The 15,458-nt window shown below is 60.6% G+C and overlaps 1 protein-coding gene across 1 annotated transcript in view; it reads right to left on the reverse strand.

Moving 5' to 3' along the window:
• HTT (huntingtin) overlaps positions 1-15,458 on the reverse strand; it is a 103,119-nt gene that overhangs the window by 10,799 nt on the left and 76,862 nt on the right. Inside the window, exons 42-55 of the mRNA XM_037046643.1 lie at positions 14,432-14,573; positions 12,869-13,048; positions 12,591-12,767; positions 12,228-12,304; positions 11,049-11,187; positions 9,948-10,070; positions 8,398-8,611; positions 7,885-8,030; positions 6,216-6,393; positions 5,211-5,303; positions 3,300-3,487; positions 2,832-2,958; positions 1,107-1,207; positions 168-322 (exon numbers count right to left, since the gene is read on the reverse strand). Coding sequence (XP_036902538.1) covers positions 168-322; positions 1,107-1,207; positions 2,832-2,958; positions 3,300-3,487; positions 5,211-5,303; positions 6,216-6,393; positions 7,885-8,030; positions 8,398-8,611; positions 9,948-10,070; positions 11,049-11,187; positions 12,228-12,304; positions 12,591-12,767; positions 12,869-13,048; positions 14,432-14,573 — 2,040 coding nt within the window. The remainder of the gene's footprint in view (positions 1-167; positions 323-1,106; positions 1,208-2,831; positions 2,959-3,299; positions 3,488-5,210; positions 5,304-6,215; positions 6,394-7,884; positions 8,031-8,397; positions 8,612-9,947; positions 10,071-11,048; positions 11,188-12,227; positions 12,305-12,590; positions 12,768-12,868; positions 13,049-14,431; positions 14,574-15,458) is intronic.

Raw genomic sequence — 15,458 nt, forward strand, 5'->3', positions numbered from 1 at the left:
CGTTTGGGCTGCACCTCTCGCCGTGAGGCAAATGTGCAGTGGCTTTGTTTTTAATTTGAGCAACGAGGGGCAGTGCCATGGGGAGGCTGCAGCCCACCCCCATGGGGCGGGGTGCCCTGAAGGCCCCTCCACGGCTGTGTCCCTGAGACTCGTGCCCCTCAGCAAACCTGGTGTCGAGAGCTTTCAGGGGCTTGTTCCGCGGCTGCTGCTCCAAGCAGCTCACGGCTGGGTTGCCGGCCACGGGCACGGTCATCGCACTCAGCACCAGGGAGGTGATGGCCCGCACAGCCAGGACATTGATCTGGGTCCTCTCCGTGTCCTCCTGCAGCGACAGCCACATGCAACTACGTCACAGGCAGCCGGACACCAGACCCCAGAGGCTGCAGCTCTCAGGCCATGAGGCCTTGTGGGAAGAGGCCCTGAGCACTGTGGAGGGACAGGCCCCACAGCCAGCCAGCCACAGCCACATGTACTGGGACTTGCAACAAAGCCAGGCTCCAGCCCTCACACACAAACCTGCAAATAAGAGCTCCTTACGTTTCCTCGCTAGTATTAGAAACTTTGCACATGACAACCCGGTAGCTTCTGCACATGGACTTACGGACAACGTTGGTGGTCCTGACACGCACCCACGGGGACTGTCCCTCCAGGGAGCCGGCTTTGCTGTATCTAACACCCGCTGCTCCTAACACTAACGTCAACATGGAAAACACCCCAAGACACCGGCGACACCTCTGCAGAGCAGCCGAGACAGATGAACACAGGCGCCTGTGCACGCCTCCACGAGGTGCCACTCATGCTGGCTCAGCCTGCACATGGGCACTGAGCCCTCGCATGGGTGTCAGCCCCTGGGGGACTCTTCCTGGTCCTGATGGGGAGCCCCCTGGGACCACCCCAGCCATGGGGTCTGTGCAGGACACCCAGCCTCAGGGAGGTTTGTTCTTGCTCTGGAACATGGGCCCAAATGCAATCTGGCGACCAGCGAGAACAACGTGAGACAGGAAAAATGAGCACACTGCCCTCCTCTGCCCACCATGAACGGTTCACAAGTTGCCGTAGCTGCCGGGCACCAGCCAGTGGACACAGGGGCCTGCAAGGGACCTTACTTCCGGTGGGCTCTCCTCCTGCTCCATCACGAGGGGCTGAGTCACCAGGACACCGAGCAGGGTGGCCCATGTCTCCTCAAACTGGGTCCGGCTGGTCCACCCTGCGGATGCAAATGCTACGTGAGAGGGCCGCCCCCTCTGAGCAAGCAGTGCCCCAGGGCCCTGGACAGCAGCCCCCTCAACCCTCAGGAAAGCTCTGTGGCGTGCGACACTGGCATCTCCCATCCATCAGCAAGGACACAGACGCACACACGGCAGGGTGGAGAGGCGACCCCGGACCCCTGCCAAGTGGAGGCAGCCGAGCGTAATGCGGCCTGGAAGCGCCAGTGGGGGCTCCCGGATACACTCCGTAGCACCGCCTGCCGCACTGAGCACCACACATGTGCAGCATGGCATCTGCCCCTACGTGTCCGTGTGACTGAAACTGGGGGTCCATCTGGCACGGGCCCCAAAGGAGCGTAGTCCAGAGAGGGCAGCAGGACAGGCCCGGCCCGGGTGTCCACACCACAGGCGCTACCGGGGGAGCAGCTGGGTCTGAGGGCCACACGCCACGATCCCACTCATCAGCTGGAGGCAGAGGTGGCCATGCCACCTGCCCTGGGGCTGCTACAAGGGACAAGGTCTCCTTGCTAAGCTGACACAGAGAGAAAGAGGCTAAGGCACAGGGCGCAGGCACACAGACTTGAGTAAATACAGACAGGGGTGGGAATCCACACAGGGCGAAGAGCAGGACAACACTGCAGAACTGCCGTGGTCCATCAGACAGCCCCCACCCAGGGACGGCTCAGGAAGACGGGCTGGCACTGGGCGGCGGCAAGGTGGGGGCTGCCTGGTGACAATCTCCAAGGAGAGAGAGAGAAACTGCCCCCAGGGCAGCCAGCCTCGGGCTGTTACTCAGGGTCACACGCCAGCCGGTGACTGAAGGGAAAGGCAGGTGCACCGGGTGCCTGCCGCCCAGACCTTCAGGGTCACAGACACGGCACCTGCGGAATCCCGAGGCAGGAGGGCCGCACGGAGACGCAGACTAGGCTGCCAGGTGCCTGCGCCCAACTCCGAGACACCTGCTCCTGGGAACCACCTAGCAGGGCACCGCCCTTCAGGATCTGCTACTACGACCCCCACCAGGCCACAGATAAGCAGTGGGGACAAAAGAGGCCACCCCTGCCTCACTGCAGAGAGCAGGGAAGGCTGCGGGCAGGACAGCCGCGGTGTGCCGGCATCAGGCATCTCCGAGAGTCTGGAAACGGGCAGCGGATGCAGGGAGCAGGCAGCACCCACAGAGCCAGGGCCCAGCAGCTGGATGACCTGCCCACCCGAGCCCAGTGCTCTCTCCTCTTCGAAGGTGCCCCGAGTCCCCCCCAGGCTGGTTCCCTTGTGCCCATCAGCCCGTCTTGCACAGCAGGACGGCGCCAGTGACACAGAAAGCAAGCAGAGACGATCAACAGCACTGCTCTGAGGGGGTGCCTCATACGGAGATCAGCCCCCGTCCCCAATTAGCAGGGCACCCACCCCGACTTCAAACAAGCCTGAGACGTAAAGACGTGGGATCAAAGTCTCCGACACCCAGGAGCTGGGGAGGAGTTTCTCACTGCGACACTCAGAGCACACACCCACGAGCAGGCCACTCCCAGCCCTTTTGTGGGCGAGACCAGCAGAGCACGCTCTGGAGCACCGGGCCACCCCCGCACTGCCGTGCGTCGGGCTCTGAGCAGGAGCCCGCACTACCTAGCGTGTTGATGCGGAAGACGAACTCTCGGAAGACCTCCTTTTCCTGGAGGAACTCCACAGGGACCTCGGGGAAGGCTGTGCCGAAGTCCCCTCCTGGCGTAGGGGACCACCCAAGTTTCCAGACCTGAGTGGGCAAGAAGAAATGAAGTCACTGAGCTGCAGACCCCGCACCTGTGCTATCACAGCCACCCCCAGAGCACGCCCCTCCTCAGACAGTGGGCTGCCGCCCCGTGCGGAAGGACCCTGCGGCCGCCTGCCTACTGGTGGTCTGTGCTGGCATGTTCCTGTCGCCCTGTTTGAGAAGAGCCAGCACTCCTGCCAACTCCAGCTGTACGTGGGGCCTGAGGACGTCAGGCAGGCAGCAGCATGAGACGCAGTGCCCAGGCCACAGGGGTGAGGCAGCATCCGGGCCACCGGGGGTCCCAGGCCAGGGACCTGCCTTTGCAGAGAAACACCCAGACTCACCAGTGGGGGGATGCGCGTGTAGCTGTTGACGAGGGGCAAGCGGGCCAGGCTGATGACGATGTTCCTGAGCACCGGCGTGAGAAATGCAGGGGTGTTGCTGTTCCTTTTATGCCCCAAGGCCAGCACACATGGCAAAGACTCCACCATCTCCGCCACCATCCTGCAGGCTGCGGTAACGTACTCAGGGCCTAGACAAGCACCACAGTTAGCAGAGGTCAGAATGCACGCCCAAACCGACGCCTCTGCCCTCCCAGAGCGGAGGGTACGCCGAGCGGACCCATGTCCAGGGCTGCGTGTGAGCACTTCCCATGGCACACGGGAGTTCCCAGGTGAGGCGACTTCCTCACGCAGAGAAGGTACTCTCCCTGGGCTTGAGGTGTCAAACCTGAGCCAAGAGAAACGATGGACTTTGATCAGATTTACTGGACCATCTTTAAAGGACTGTCCTACAGAGGTGAGAAAGAGGTTTACTTTCCGGCCAGGAGGAGCGCACCGGCCTGCAAAGGGAGGGAGGATGCCCACTATGCCCTGAGCCTGCACTACATGCCCTCCAGCCGGGGGGCTGCCTGCCCTGACTCGGACCCTTCCTGTGCCCGAACTGTCTTCAGAGCAATGGGAATTCACAACTGAACTGGAATCCCGAGATGTTTGCTGAGCACCAGGAGTAAGCCCAGCGCTTACTGTGGTGCCCACGGAGGGCAGCACTGTCCTTGTCCCCACAGCGGGTTAAGGGACTTGCTGAAGTCATGCAGCTAGAGAGTGGCCAGCCAGCAGGGCGGCAAGGCCTGCGGACATCCACGTGAGACCACAGACACAGGGCCGACGGAGCACAGCTCCAAGGCACGCTGCCGGAGGGGGGCCTGGCCGCGGGAGGAACCCCGCTGCTCCCGCATGCTGCGTGACCGCAAAGCCCGGAGCAGGTAACCAGGAGAAAAACTGCCACGCTCAACTCTAACAATGGGAAAACGCCATCATGATCTGGGACTGCACAAAAGCTGGCAAAAAAACCCCCAACCAAAAACACAAGACATTCATGTACCAGCCATGAAAAAGGCATGTTTCCTAAATCGGTGGAGTGTGGAGAAGACTCCGCGGCTTCGAGCAGGTGTCCTCATGAGACACAGCCCAGAGCCACCGGGGAACAGCTGCAGCTGGCACCCAGCCAGACACCCCATGAAGGGCTGGGACAGCCCCGGAGCCTGGAGGCCCCGGGGACGGCAAGCAGTCACCCAGTCGAGAAGCCCCCTCCCACTCTGCCACCACCTTCAGGGTGAGACACCAGAGTCGAGAGAAAGCACGTGAAGAGCTGGGTGCTCAGCCCGAGTCTAGAGCGAACGTAAGTGAACGGGACGTGAGCTTTCTGTTTCTGGAGGCAAAGCAGGGATTTCCAATTAAAAACCCACACAGACAGGTGGTTGAGGCAGACACACAGGGACCTGATGTTCGGGTGGGTGTTTCCGTGTGTTCGCTCGCCACTCAACAAACAACACACAGGAAGGACAGAGAAGGAAACATGCTCCCTGCCCTCAAAGGGCCGGAGTCTGAGTGAGCAACACAACGAGACCGTGGGTACACAGAGAACCTAGTGTCGAAACGGAAGAGCGCGTGAAAGAGAGAATGGAGGCACGGATGGGTGGGGGAGGGGGGAGGGGGGATGCCCCCCCGGGAGTGTGACACCCCTGCTGAGTTTGGAGGGTGAGTGGCAGTGAGCCTGATGAAGGGGAAGAGGAGCAGACAGAGGGAGGAGCAGGTGCAGCGCCACGCCCCCCACGCCCTTCAACGTGGGGAGGAGCCGCAGGGCACAGCTAGGTGGGCCTGCAAGGGCTCGCACCCACCACCAGGACTGTCTTTTCTGTGAACGAGTTTTAAGCCCCTAAAAGCACAGTGACAAGCACAGACCCAGACACTTACTCTGGGTGTGCGAGTCTGTGTCCTCTCTGGCTGCTGCGGGGGTGTCCGTCCTCCTTTCTGGACCAAGAAGCTGGTCCCCAGGCTGCACCACGACTAAAAGCATGAGAGAACATACGAAAGAATTTCTAAATACTTTACCATTCCCTCTCGTTTCAATTTCATCTTTGTGCAGCATCGCGTAACATTTCAAAGGGACAGACTCTGTCCAATGAGGCCCAGATGTCCCCAGACTGACTCAGTGCCGGACAAGGCTAGCCTTAGGTGTCAGCGTCGCGGTCCACCTGGCACGCACAAGGAGCTGGGCTCCCGGTGTCTGCGGCCACCGCCCAGCCCAACAGCTGTCCCCGTGTGGGGTGCCTCGCTGCTGCAGGAAGGGCCCCGCGACCCAGGGGAGGATGGCTCTGACAAGGCACTCCTGGGCCCTCCATTCCCAAGGGGGCCACAGACGCACAGATGAAAACAATTTGAACAATGAAACTTCAAAACGCCACTCTATAACGTTCCATTTAAAAACACAAAACTTCAAAACATCCTCCACCCTATAAAATGTCAATTCACTTAAAAATTTGGTTCACGGCCCTTGTTGAGGGACACTGTCCCCTGAGGAGATGAACTCATCTTTACTTCACGACACGTGGGTAGGAACAAGCACCCTGATCGTGACAGAACACAAGTAACCTCATTAGCCTATCATCACTTAGGGCTAAAAGCAGGAAACAGTCAGCCAGTATCAGCGATCAGAGTGATGAAATCACAAGTACCTTTTATGGGAGCTGGAACTCCAAAATGTCAACAAGATGACCACAAAAGCACATTCGAGTTAAGTCCTAGTGCAGAGTTCAAGATCCTGAAGATCAAGGCCCATGTTGTACCCCCACCTCCACCCCCGGTTCCTTAACTTGGCACCTGGCAAGCAGGCGGCACAACGTAACTGTGAGCAGATGTGCGGAGCTGATGACTGGCTCGAGGGACAGAGGACAGAAGCCCGCCCGGTCACAGACTCACTGGCTTCCAGGATGAAGCGGACACAGTGGATGAGCGAGCAGGCGTGGGTCACCATCTCCGGGGAGGCCAGCAGGCTCCAGAGGCTGGGCAGCCGCAGGGCCAAGCAGCAGCAGTCCAGGCCTGCCTGGAGGTCCAGGCTCAGTGGGACGTGCTCGTGGACCAGATGCCAGGAGAGTGCCTGCGGGGGAAGGTGGGCACCACAGAGGCTCAGGCCCCGCTGCCCTCCTGCTCAGGTCTCCTTCTCTGCCAGAGAAGCAGACGACTCCGGCCGTCCTGCCAGTCCCAGCAACTCTGCCCTTCCAGAGAGGGGCTGGTGTGTCCACTCTGTTCCACTCAGTCCTGAGCATTTGCTCCCCGAAGTCCCCGGGACTCCCCCCTCTGCCGGAATGCCCACCCTGACCTGGCTGTGCCTTTTCCCTTCAGCTCTGCGGGCTCCTCTGGGAATGCTTCCCTGGCCATACTCCTCCCGGCTCTATCCCAGGACACCCACAGCACTGGCCTGTGTTGTGGTCTAGGAAGCTGAACCTAGGAGCCTGGGTTCCGGACACAGCCTGCCTTGGCTTCAGATGCCAGACAGGCCACGCCCCAGCTGGGTGAACCTCTCTGCACCCTGCCCTCGTCTGCAGAGTGGGGACCAGAGCCCACGCTGCAGAGAGACCCGAGTGAGGTAGTACAGGAAGCACCTCCCCTGCACACGGCAGGCACACAAGAATTGGCAGGGCTCACGCCACAGCAGCCCCACGCTCGCCAGCCTCCTGCCCACACCAAGAGCCAGAGGACACAGCCTGGCTTCCAGCTGATGCCAGTTCGAACCCCTGAAGAGCAAACAGTGCGGTCCCTCCCAGCGCCACTTGCAGCTGCGCAGGGGCTGGCTCACCCATGCCCCTGCTCAGGGGGGCAACGCAACTTGGCTCTGGCTCCTTTCCAAACCCGTCTGACAGGCGATGGGCTCATAGCGTGCACACATTGTGGGGGAAATGTGAGTGTGGACACAGAGGGTTCAACCCCTATGGTTCAAAGTGTGAGCATACTGTTCAACTTGAAACCAGACAAATGTGTCAGACGAATACTTCTCCAGTGGTGAAGGTCGGGAAGCACATACCTGTGTGCCTCCCTTCCCCTGGGAAGAAACGCAAACAAAGCGTCTGTGCTCTGAGTCAAAGGCAGTTAGAAGGCAGTTAGAAGGCAGTTAGAAGTCAGGGCACAGGTTCCCATCTCGGCATGCTGGCCCCACTGTGCTGTGGAGACCCCAAAGGCCTGCACTCAGCCCTCGCCCATGCTGGCTTCTCCCCGACCCTCCCCCCTCCTCCCCTGCTCTCTGACCAGTGCCATCTCCCCTCAGCCTGCTCGAGGACAGGCGAGAGCCTCCACGGGTCAGGGAAGACGGCTTCAGGCTCTTGAGAGCCTCCCCCCCAGCTCTGGGGGCAGCAGAGGAAGCGCCATGTTGTGGACAGCGTGCGGCATCTGGGCCAGGACGCAGCAAGAGCCCAGGGGAGGTGACGGGCAGGCCCGGGCCGACACCGAGCAGGCGTGAATGGAGGTGGCAAAGGGTGCACCTGACTGTGCACAGCCCTGGGTTCCCAGATGAAACCGCTTTCCTCAGTCTCAGGCGGTGGTGCCAGCCATTCTTCCCTGCGCACAGGGACACCAAGCTCCCGAGACCTCTCACCTCCAGGGTCGCGACCACGAACTTCACAGTGTCCCTCTCCTTCTCCAGAGGAAGGTGCAAGTGGCCAGGTAGCTTGGGGGACACGAGCAGGTACTGGGCCAGGGCACGGGCCAGTGTGGTCAGGGAGCGGTACAGCACAGCGTCCCCTAAAACAGAAGCTTGTCCTGGGGGACGAGAGTCTGGCAGAGGCGCGTGACCTCTGAGAGGCAGTCGGCAATTTTTGGACACGCTTCCTCGGACGTGCATGCACACCGCCTCCCCCCCGCACCCCCCGTGTGCTCGCTGTGGGTGCAAGCACGCCCATAGGGCTCAGAGCACCGGCCAGGCCAACTCACGGTATGGCGACCAGCACACCAAAAGCCACGCGTGGCTGGGGCCCCAGCACCGCCCCTCAGTGACTTCTGTGAGTGCTCTGGTAAGAGCAACAGCACCCGCCACAGGTTTCCTCCGTGCAAAGCACCACCCTGGCCCCACGGTGCTCCTCACACCACAAGACTCGGTTACTTCGATTACCGAAAAGGTCGCTCAGCTGGCTCCAGTAGGCGGCGGGCTCCGCGGGCAGGAAGGGCTGGAAGACGTGATGGGCAGCGGGGAGCTGCTGAACCACGCCGGTCACGCGGTCCAGAGTCGCCACACGAGCCGCTTCGAAGAGGGGACTCTTCTGGCCCCCGGAGATCTCACGCGCGCCCAGGCCCAGGCATGGGGTTAGCAGGCTCACGTTGAACTCCTGCGTGAAGGTGGCAAAGGTTCAGCAACCACAGGCTCTCGACCGGGCAAGAGATGCAACAGAAGAAAGGGTCGCGCACACGTGTCTGAGCGAACACAGACCAGTTCACAGTGAGGAACGGTGAGACCGTCCCACTCCTACAAACAGACGGACAACTCGGTGAAACACACGCTCAGGGCCTGTTCTTCTAGTGTTTTCGTGAAAACAAACTGTCCCCGTTTTACCGTGCCTTCAGGTCTGTCTGAAATCAACAACCGAATGGCAAGACTTGAACTGGAAAAATCCAGGAGGCCGACGGGCCCTCCAGGAGACTGGCGGAGCCCCTACCGCACCCACGGTTTGACAAGGCAGGTGACACTCAAAAGCACCTGAGATAAACCAAAGTGCCACACAAATGCTACAATTCCAGTCGGAAAAAAACATTTTATTTTATTTTCTTATTTATTTTTACTTTTCTTTAAAAAGATTTTATTTGTTTATCTTTAGAGGGGAAGGGAAGGAGAGAAGGAGAGAAATATCAATGTATGGCTGCCTCTCATGGTTCCCCCACTGGGAACCGGCCTGCAACCCAGGCCTGTGCCCTGACTGGGAATTGAACCAGTGACCCTTTGCTTCACAGGCCTGTGCTCAATCCACTGAGCCACACCAGCCAGGGCTCCTGTTTTTTTTCTTTCTTCCCCAACACAGCTTATTTTGAAACTGGTGGGATCAGTCCTTGGGGCACACTCTTCACCCACCGCCGGCCAGCCTTCATGGCCCCCACCGTCCCTGCGGTCCCTTCACTCCCACTCGGTGAGCCTCAAGGCAGCTGGGCGCAGGGGGCTGCGGGGGAGCCCACTAAGGCCGTGCCAGATGACAGGGAGGGCTGCACGCCTCACGGCCGGAGCACAGAGCACAGGGGCTCAGAGGCCCGGCCAGGGTGCCCTGGGCGAGCTGGACACGGCATCTGGAGTGCAGGTGGGGACCCCGTGAGGAAGTGGGGGCCTCGCTGCACGTGGGGGCAGGAGCGCCTCGCTCGAGACCAGTCTCCAGAATGCCTTGGAGCACCCAGCACTCCCCGCGGCAGCACTCGAGGCCTTTCTCACAGCTACAAGAACAAGCGAGGGCAGCAGGCCGCACTGTGCGGGAGCCCACTTCCCTTACACACGGGAAAGGCTGACTGGAGCACAAATGACCCCTTCTGGGCTCTAGGAGACAGACACTGCATCCTGCCCTGCCTGGACTATGGGCCCTCGCCAGCGCGGCAGAGCCGAGCGGCTGCAGGACGCCGGGAGCAATCAAGCATGTCTACGCAACAGCGGAGGGGGTACCCGGGGCCCGCCGCGCCCCGCCGTACCGAGTTCAGCATGAACGCACGCATGTCACCTGCAGGGATCCGATTCACCAGCTCCGCTCCCTCCAGCAGCGCAGAGTCGGACCTTGTCCAGCACTGGGATTTGACCAGGCGTAGGTACCAGTCCTGGGAAGGGGGAAAGTTGGTAGCAGCCTGCAGTGGGGAGGGGCTTCCAGGGGCTTCAGCGCCACTGGACATGTGCTGCCCACCCTGCCCCAGACCAGAGGACTAGCAGCCTCCCTGGACAGCATACACAGGTCCGTAACCATGACCCCTGGGTTGGCCATGCAAGCTGCTCCCCAAACCATAGAGGTATTTCAAAGGCTTGTCTTTGAACTTGCTCCACTGTCTGGAAACCTGCTCCTTCTCCCCTTCACCTGGTGAACAGTCAACTATCCTTCCGCTTGGCACCGCCACCAAAGGCCGCAGACCTCCCCCTGTGTCCCACCCTCACTGCCTGGCACCGCACTGTCACCTGCTCCAGGGTGCAGCTTTGCCCCACGCCCAGAGCCAGCCCAGCAGAAACCTTAACGAACTGAACCTGAGGACAGAGACCTGAGCTTCTGCTACAGTGTGCTCGGGCTGCAGGGCTGCGCAACCCGATTCACATACAAAGTGACCCCTCCAGGGAAGCAGAGTGCCAAGCTGCTCTGAAGGCCCCAACGGTCCCCAGCTATGAGTGGTCAGTGGTGAAGGTGAGGGTAACTCACAGGGCTCTCAGGGTGGGGGGGTCAGCACACAGTCCCACCCTCAGACAGCCAGCAGGTGTCAGGAGAGGGAGCCGGGTAAGCAGGCCTGTGCTCGAAAGCCTGCGCTGGCCGCGGCCACCCAACGCCTGCTCCTCTCAGTGATGACCCTGGTGGCCCCACCACGGTGTCCAAGAAAGTATGTCCTTTCTCACTCACGCCCCTGCCAACAACCTGAGCTGGACCTCAGGCACCGTGTCAGTGACAGGACCCTGCACACAGCTGGCAGGACCAGTGCAGGCCAGGGGTCTGCTGGAGCCGCGCCAAGTGCTGTGACTTCTCACGAACTGAACCACCACTGCACACTCCGTGCCCGGACAGAGCCCCTGGGTCACACGTGGACATGGCGGACACTTACTTTGTCTGGACTCACAGTCTCCAGTGCCAGAGGCCCGTCCCCATCCAGCGGGTGGGCTGTGACTGGAGGAGAGGGGCCACGGGACCCAGGGGCGGTGGCGAGACGCAGCCTGTCCAGCAGGGAGTAGAGCCTCTGGTGCCTGGAAGTGAGCACGCGTGGGTGAGAGCCCAGTCCCGTGGGGGACGCCTGGTGAGCAGCACACTTGTCACAATGCACACTCAGGCCTCGCCCACTCTCACTGGCCCCAGTGTGTGCTCGTGCCTGTTCTGCAGAGAGACACTGCACCAGGCAGATGTGGGTGGAGCGCTAGTGAAGGCAGGTCTGTAAATGCAAATGGACTGTGTGAGGCCCGTGCGCTCGGCTGCCCAGCAAGACAAGGTTTACACCAATTATGCGGAAAAGGGCCACCTGCTCTGGCTCAGGGCACCTGTCGTCCTCCTCAGCCAGGCCCAAGTGCCAGCTCTGGGGCCGCATAAGGACAACTGTCCGAACTCCCACCGCCAGCTATTGGAGTGACATGCAAACCACAACACAGATCGGTCTGGCACACTGAGAAGTCACCCCCAACCAGGTCCGGCCCCCGGGTCACGCCCTCCCCAGGTGAAGACACCTCCAGCAGGCACGCTTCAGGCTGAGCCACAGGGAATTATTGTGCTTTCTCTCTCTCATTCCACAATCCCCACCCACCCCCAGGAGAAAAAAGGTAAAGGCCCATCTTAATCTCCTTTGCAGTCACAGGAATATAAGTACGCTCATACAACAGATGTTGTAATTTCTAAGGCAAGCTTCTGAAGACTTCACATACAAATCAGGTGATAAACAGCTGCAAAGAGACAAAAACCTAACAAGACGCACACCAAGAGCCGGTAAGGTCTCTCTGAGCCGACAGCTCTCACTCGGCAAGGAGAGCACAGCCTGCGGTCTCGCTGAGGCAAAGCCAGCGACGCCTGCCGCCCTCCCCTGCAGCGCGGCCAGCAGAGGCACCGGGCGCTCTCACACAGCAGGGGCAGCGCGCCCGCCTCCACCAGAGCGGCAAGGGGCTCTGCTGCCAGTGCAGACAGACCTCTCAGACAGCAAGGCCCGACTGTGTGTCTGCTGGGAAGGCTCACCGTCCGCGAAGGACGCCAGCCTCTCGTCCTGTGCGTGTCCCCAAAGTGAGGAGCCCCAGCCCCGCGTTACCTCTGCGCCAGGCCGCTGCTCTGAAGGTGCTCCTGGATTCGGTGCAGCTCTTCCGCCGGCAGCTGGGCCGCGCTGGTCTGCGGGGGACAGGGGCACGTCAGGGGCTTTGTGATGCGCCCCAAACCACCTGTGCTCACTCTCAGAGGGGAGGCTGGGGGGCGGCCACCGTCACAGAGGCAGACGGGGGCGGGGGATGGGATGGACACGAAGCACCGTGTCAGACACACACTGATGACTGCTCACACACGCCGCACGTCTCAGTAACCAGACGGAAGACGTGCCTGTGGAGGGAAACCCCAGCTGACAGTGCGGCCCGCCCTGCTTGGATTCAACAAAGATCACTGTCAGTGTTTCGTTCGGTACCTGTACATTCGCAGCCAAAAGCATTTCCACCCGGCGACAAGCAAGGGTGTCAACCATGCGAGCCAGCACGCGGAACGGAGTGCACAAAAGCTTGTCCACGTACAGCGTTAACACAGCGCCCGACTGGCTGAGGTGGATCCCTTCCAAGCACTGAAGGGTCTTCTTCAGAGTGGCAGGCTGGCGTTGGAGAGAAGGAGGTCAGCGGGTGGAAAGCGACACCCTTCGCACAGGCCCGGGAAACGGGCTGACAACTGCAGCCACAAGTGGGAGAGACTTACGGCGGAGAGGTTCTCACAACGGGACTGAATGGCCTGGATGAAAAGGCCGCTGGCGGCGGAGTTCCGGTGGACGGCGCTGATGAAGTCCTGCACGGGGGGCTCATGGGACAGGCTGATCAGGTCCTGGATGTGATTCACAACGAGCCACGTCAGGTGTTCAGAGTCGTGCAGGTTCTGACACTGCGGGAGACAATGGTCAGGGCTCACTGTCCAGAGGCCCCCGAGGACAGACATCAGAGCCGCTGGCAAGGCCAGAGGCGTGGAGGGGAGGCGAACTCTGAATCCAACCCTCACTGAAGAGGGCCAGGGTGTGCCGCCATGCGTCGGCAGGAAGGAGCCCGTCACCTCCATCGCACACTGTGGCTGAGACCGTTCCAAGGGAGACCCCACAGGAAATGGGACCCAGCAGTCCAGCTCCAAGGGACACCAGCCAACGGCTGGAAAAAGGAGCGTGTGGCCCAGGACTGTGGGGGAGTCATCAGGCACCTGCCACAGCCGGCACGACCCCAGTGGGTCCCTAGAGCAGCGGTGAGGGCCGCCCCGCCCACGGCATCCCTGCTCTGTCCCCAGCTCCCGTCTGGCCTGCTGAGGGTGCTCTCCAGTTCCTCTGGCTCCAGTCTCGGGAGGGGGCAGTGGCAAAAGAGCGTCCCCCATCACTGTCCCAGTTTTACTAGGATTCCTGATTCCAAAACATGACTGGATCCCACATACCAATTAGAAAGGCAACAGGAGTAACCCGTTTTGAGATATGTATGTATTGAATAACTGCATCACTTCTCAGAAGTGCAACAAGATAAAAACTGTCCCAACATCAAGAACGTAAAGCGAAACCGAACACTAATAACCTGCTGCCCCCACAAGAAAAACCAGTGAGGACGCGTCCAGCTGAGGAAGGAGCTCCAGGCCGTCCTCTCCGGTCCGGAGTATTGGCCGTGCTTTGCCGACGACAGCACTGCGTGCACGCCGCCACCCAAGAAACGCCCACTCTCCACGGTGGTGCAGAAACAGTGCTACCCCCGCCAAAACGTCACCGATGGAAGGGGCTGACTCGAGTAACTGAATTACAAGAAATTTTCTTTTCTCCTGTTTACTTTTTGGTTTTGGGAAATATTCTATGTTAAATACGTGATACTAGTTTCTGCTTAAAAGTTCAAGTTAATTTTAAAAAAGAGTAACATTCAGACAGAATCTTTTAAAAAATGCAATGAGCATCTACCTCCTCCACAGCCTGAAAAACTGACCCCAGACCCCTCCCTGGTCAGCAGCAGCTTGATCACGGCTATCAGCTCCCATGGCTTCCCTGGGACACTCCCGCCCAGCACCTCCCAGGCGCAGGACGCCCTCCAAGTGCACGCCACGGTGGCAGCTGAATGGGGCCTCCTACGGACCGGCTCACAGCTCTGTGGCCCAACGGCCGTGTCAGGTCCCCACCATGCAGCCAGGCGAGGCCGAGCAGGAGCCCAGGCTTCACCAGGCCGGGGGCCGTCGGTCTGCCCCGACCCAGCCTTCGAGGGCGGCCTCGGGCCCCAGGCCCCGCGCCTCCCGCCGCGTGCCTGCACTTACGACGTAATCGCAGAAGAGGATGAGGGCCCCTCGCCGCACTATCTCCCTGCTGCACGTTCCCAGTGTGGATGCCAAGTCGGGGTCCTCCTCTTCCTCAGACACCAGGGGACCCAGGGACTTCGTGCTGGACAGGCTGCGTCTTCTAGAAGGAGCAACAGACCCACTGAAGAGGTTTCTGGGCGGCAGCAAGCTCACTCTCAGAACACCAAAGGCGGTCAGGGCTAGGGTCGTGGCTGGGCCTGCAGCCGGCACTTAAGTGCTGCCACGGCAGAGTGTGCGTGTGCGACACACCCTCAGTCACCCACCCGAGTGACAGCAGAGCGCACGTGGGGAACTGGAGAAACGAGGCCTTCACAGGCAGGGACGAATCTGTGGGCATGACACAGCTGACACGCCGCCGCTCCCCACGTGCCCGCAGTGCCCCTGCTCTCACGGAGCCCGGTCCTAGAGCACCCACACTGTGATGGTCGCCACACGCCCCACCCCCCTCGCACTCTGTCTGCTCCCCAGGCATTTGGGAATCACATGCCCTGAGACTCCCGCTTCTTCCCCAACCCTGAACCACAGCGGGGCCACCACGCAGACGGCCCTCAGCGGTCTGGGCCCGACCTCAGATAGCTCTGACCCCACGGCAGTGAGCCTGCGCATCTCCGGCAAGGCTCAGAGGCAGACAGGGGTCGTAGCAGGTTGGGAATATTCAGAAACGGGTCTACTTCTGCTGCCCCACCTCTGAGTTTAGAAGGGAACTGGCACGAAGAGTTCTGCAGATTCAAAAGTGTTAAAAACTGCCCTGTCTGAAGAATGGACAGACTACCTGGTACACCCGCACGATGGAGCGGCACTCAGCCGGCACAAGGGGTGAGCCTCTGACACACGCAGCACCACACGAGCCTGCAGTACGCGTGCCGAGTGTGAGAACCCAGCCAGCCTCAAGGCTGCTGTCAGTAAGCTCCATTTGAAAGGCATCCTGCCCCAGGCTCGGTTCAGGAAGACGCGCCCAGGGGAGGGAGACAGGGGACAGGAGGGG

The sequence above is a fragment of the Sturnira hondurensis genome, unplaced genomic scaffold (assembly GCF_014824575.4).
Source record: "Sturnira hondurensis isolate 20B ecotype Veracruz unplaced genomic scaffold, ASM1482457v3 Scaffold0000780, whole genome shotgun sequence".
Classification (NCBI taxonomy): Eukaryota; Metazoa; Chordata; class Mammalia; order Chiroptera; family Phyllostomidae; genus Sturnira; species Sturnira hondurensis.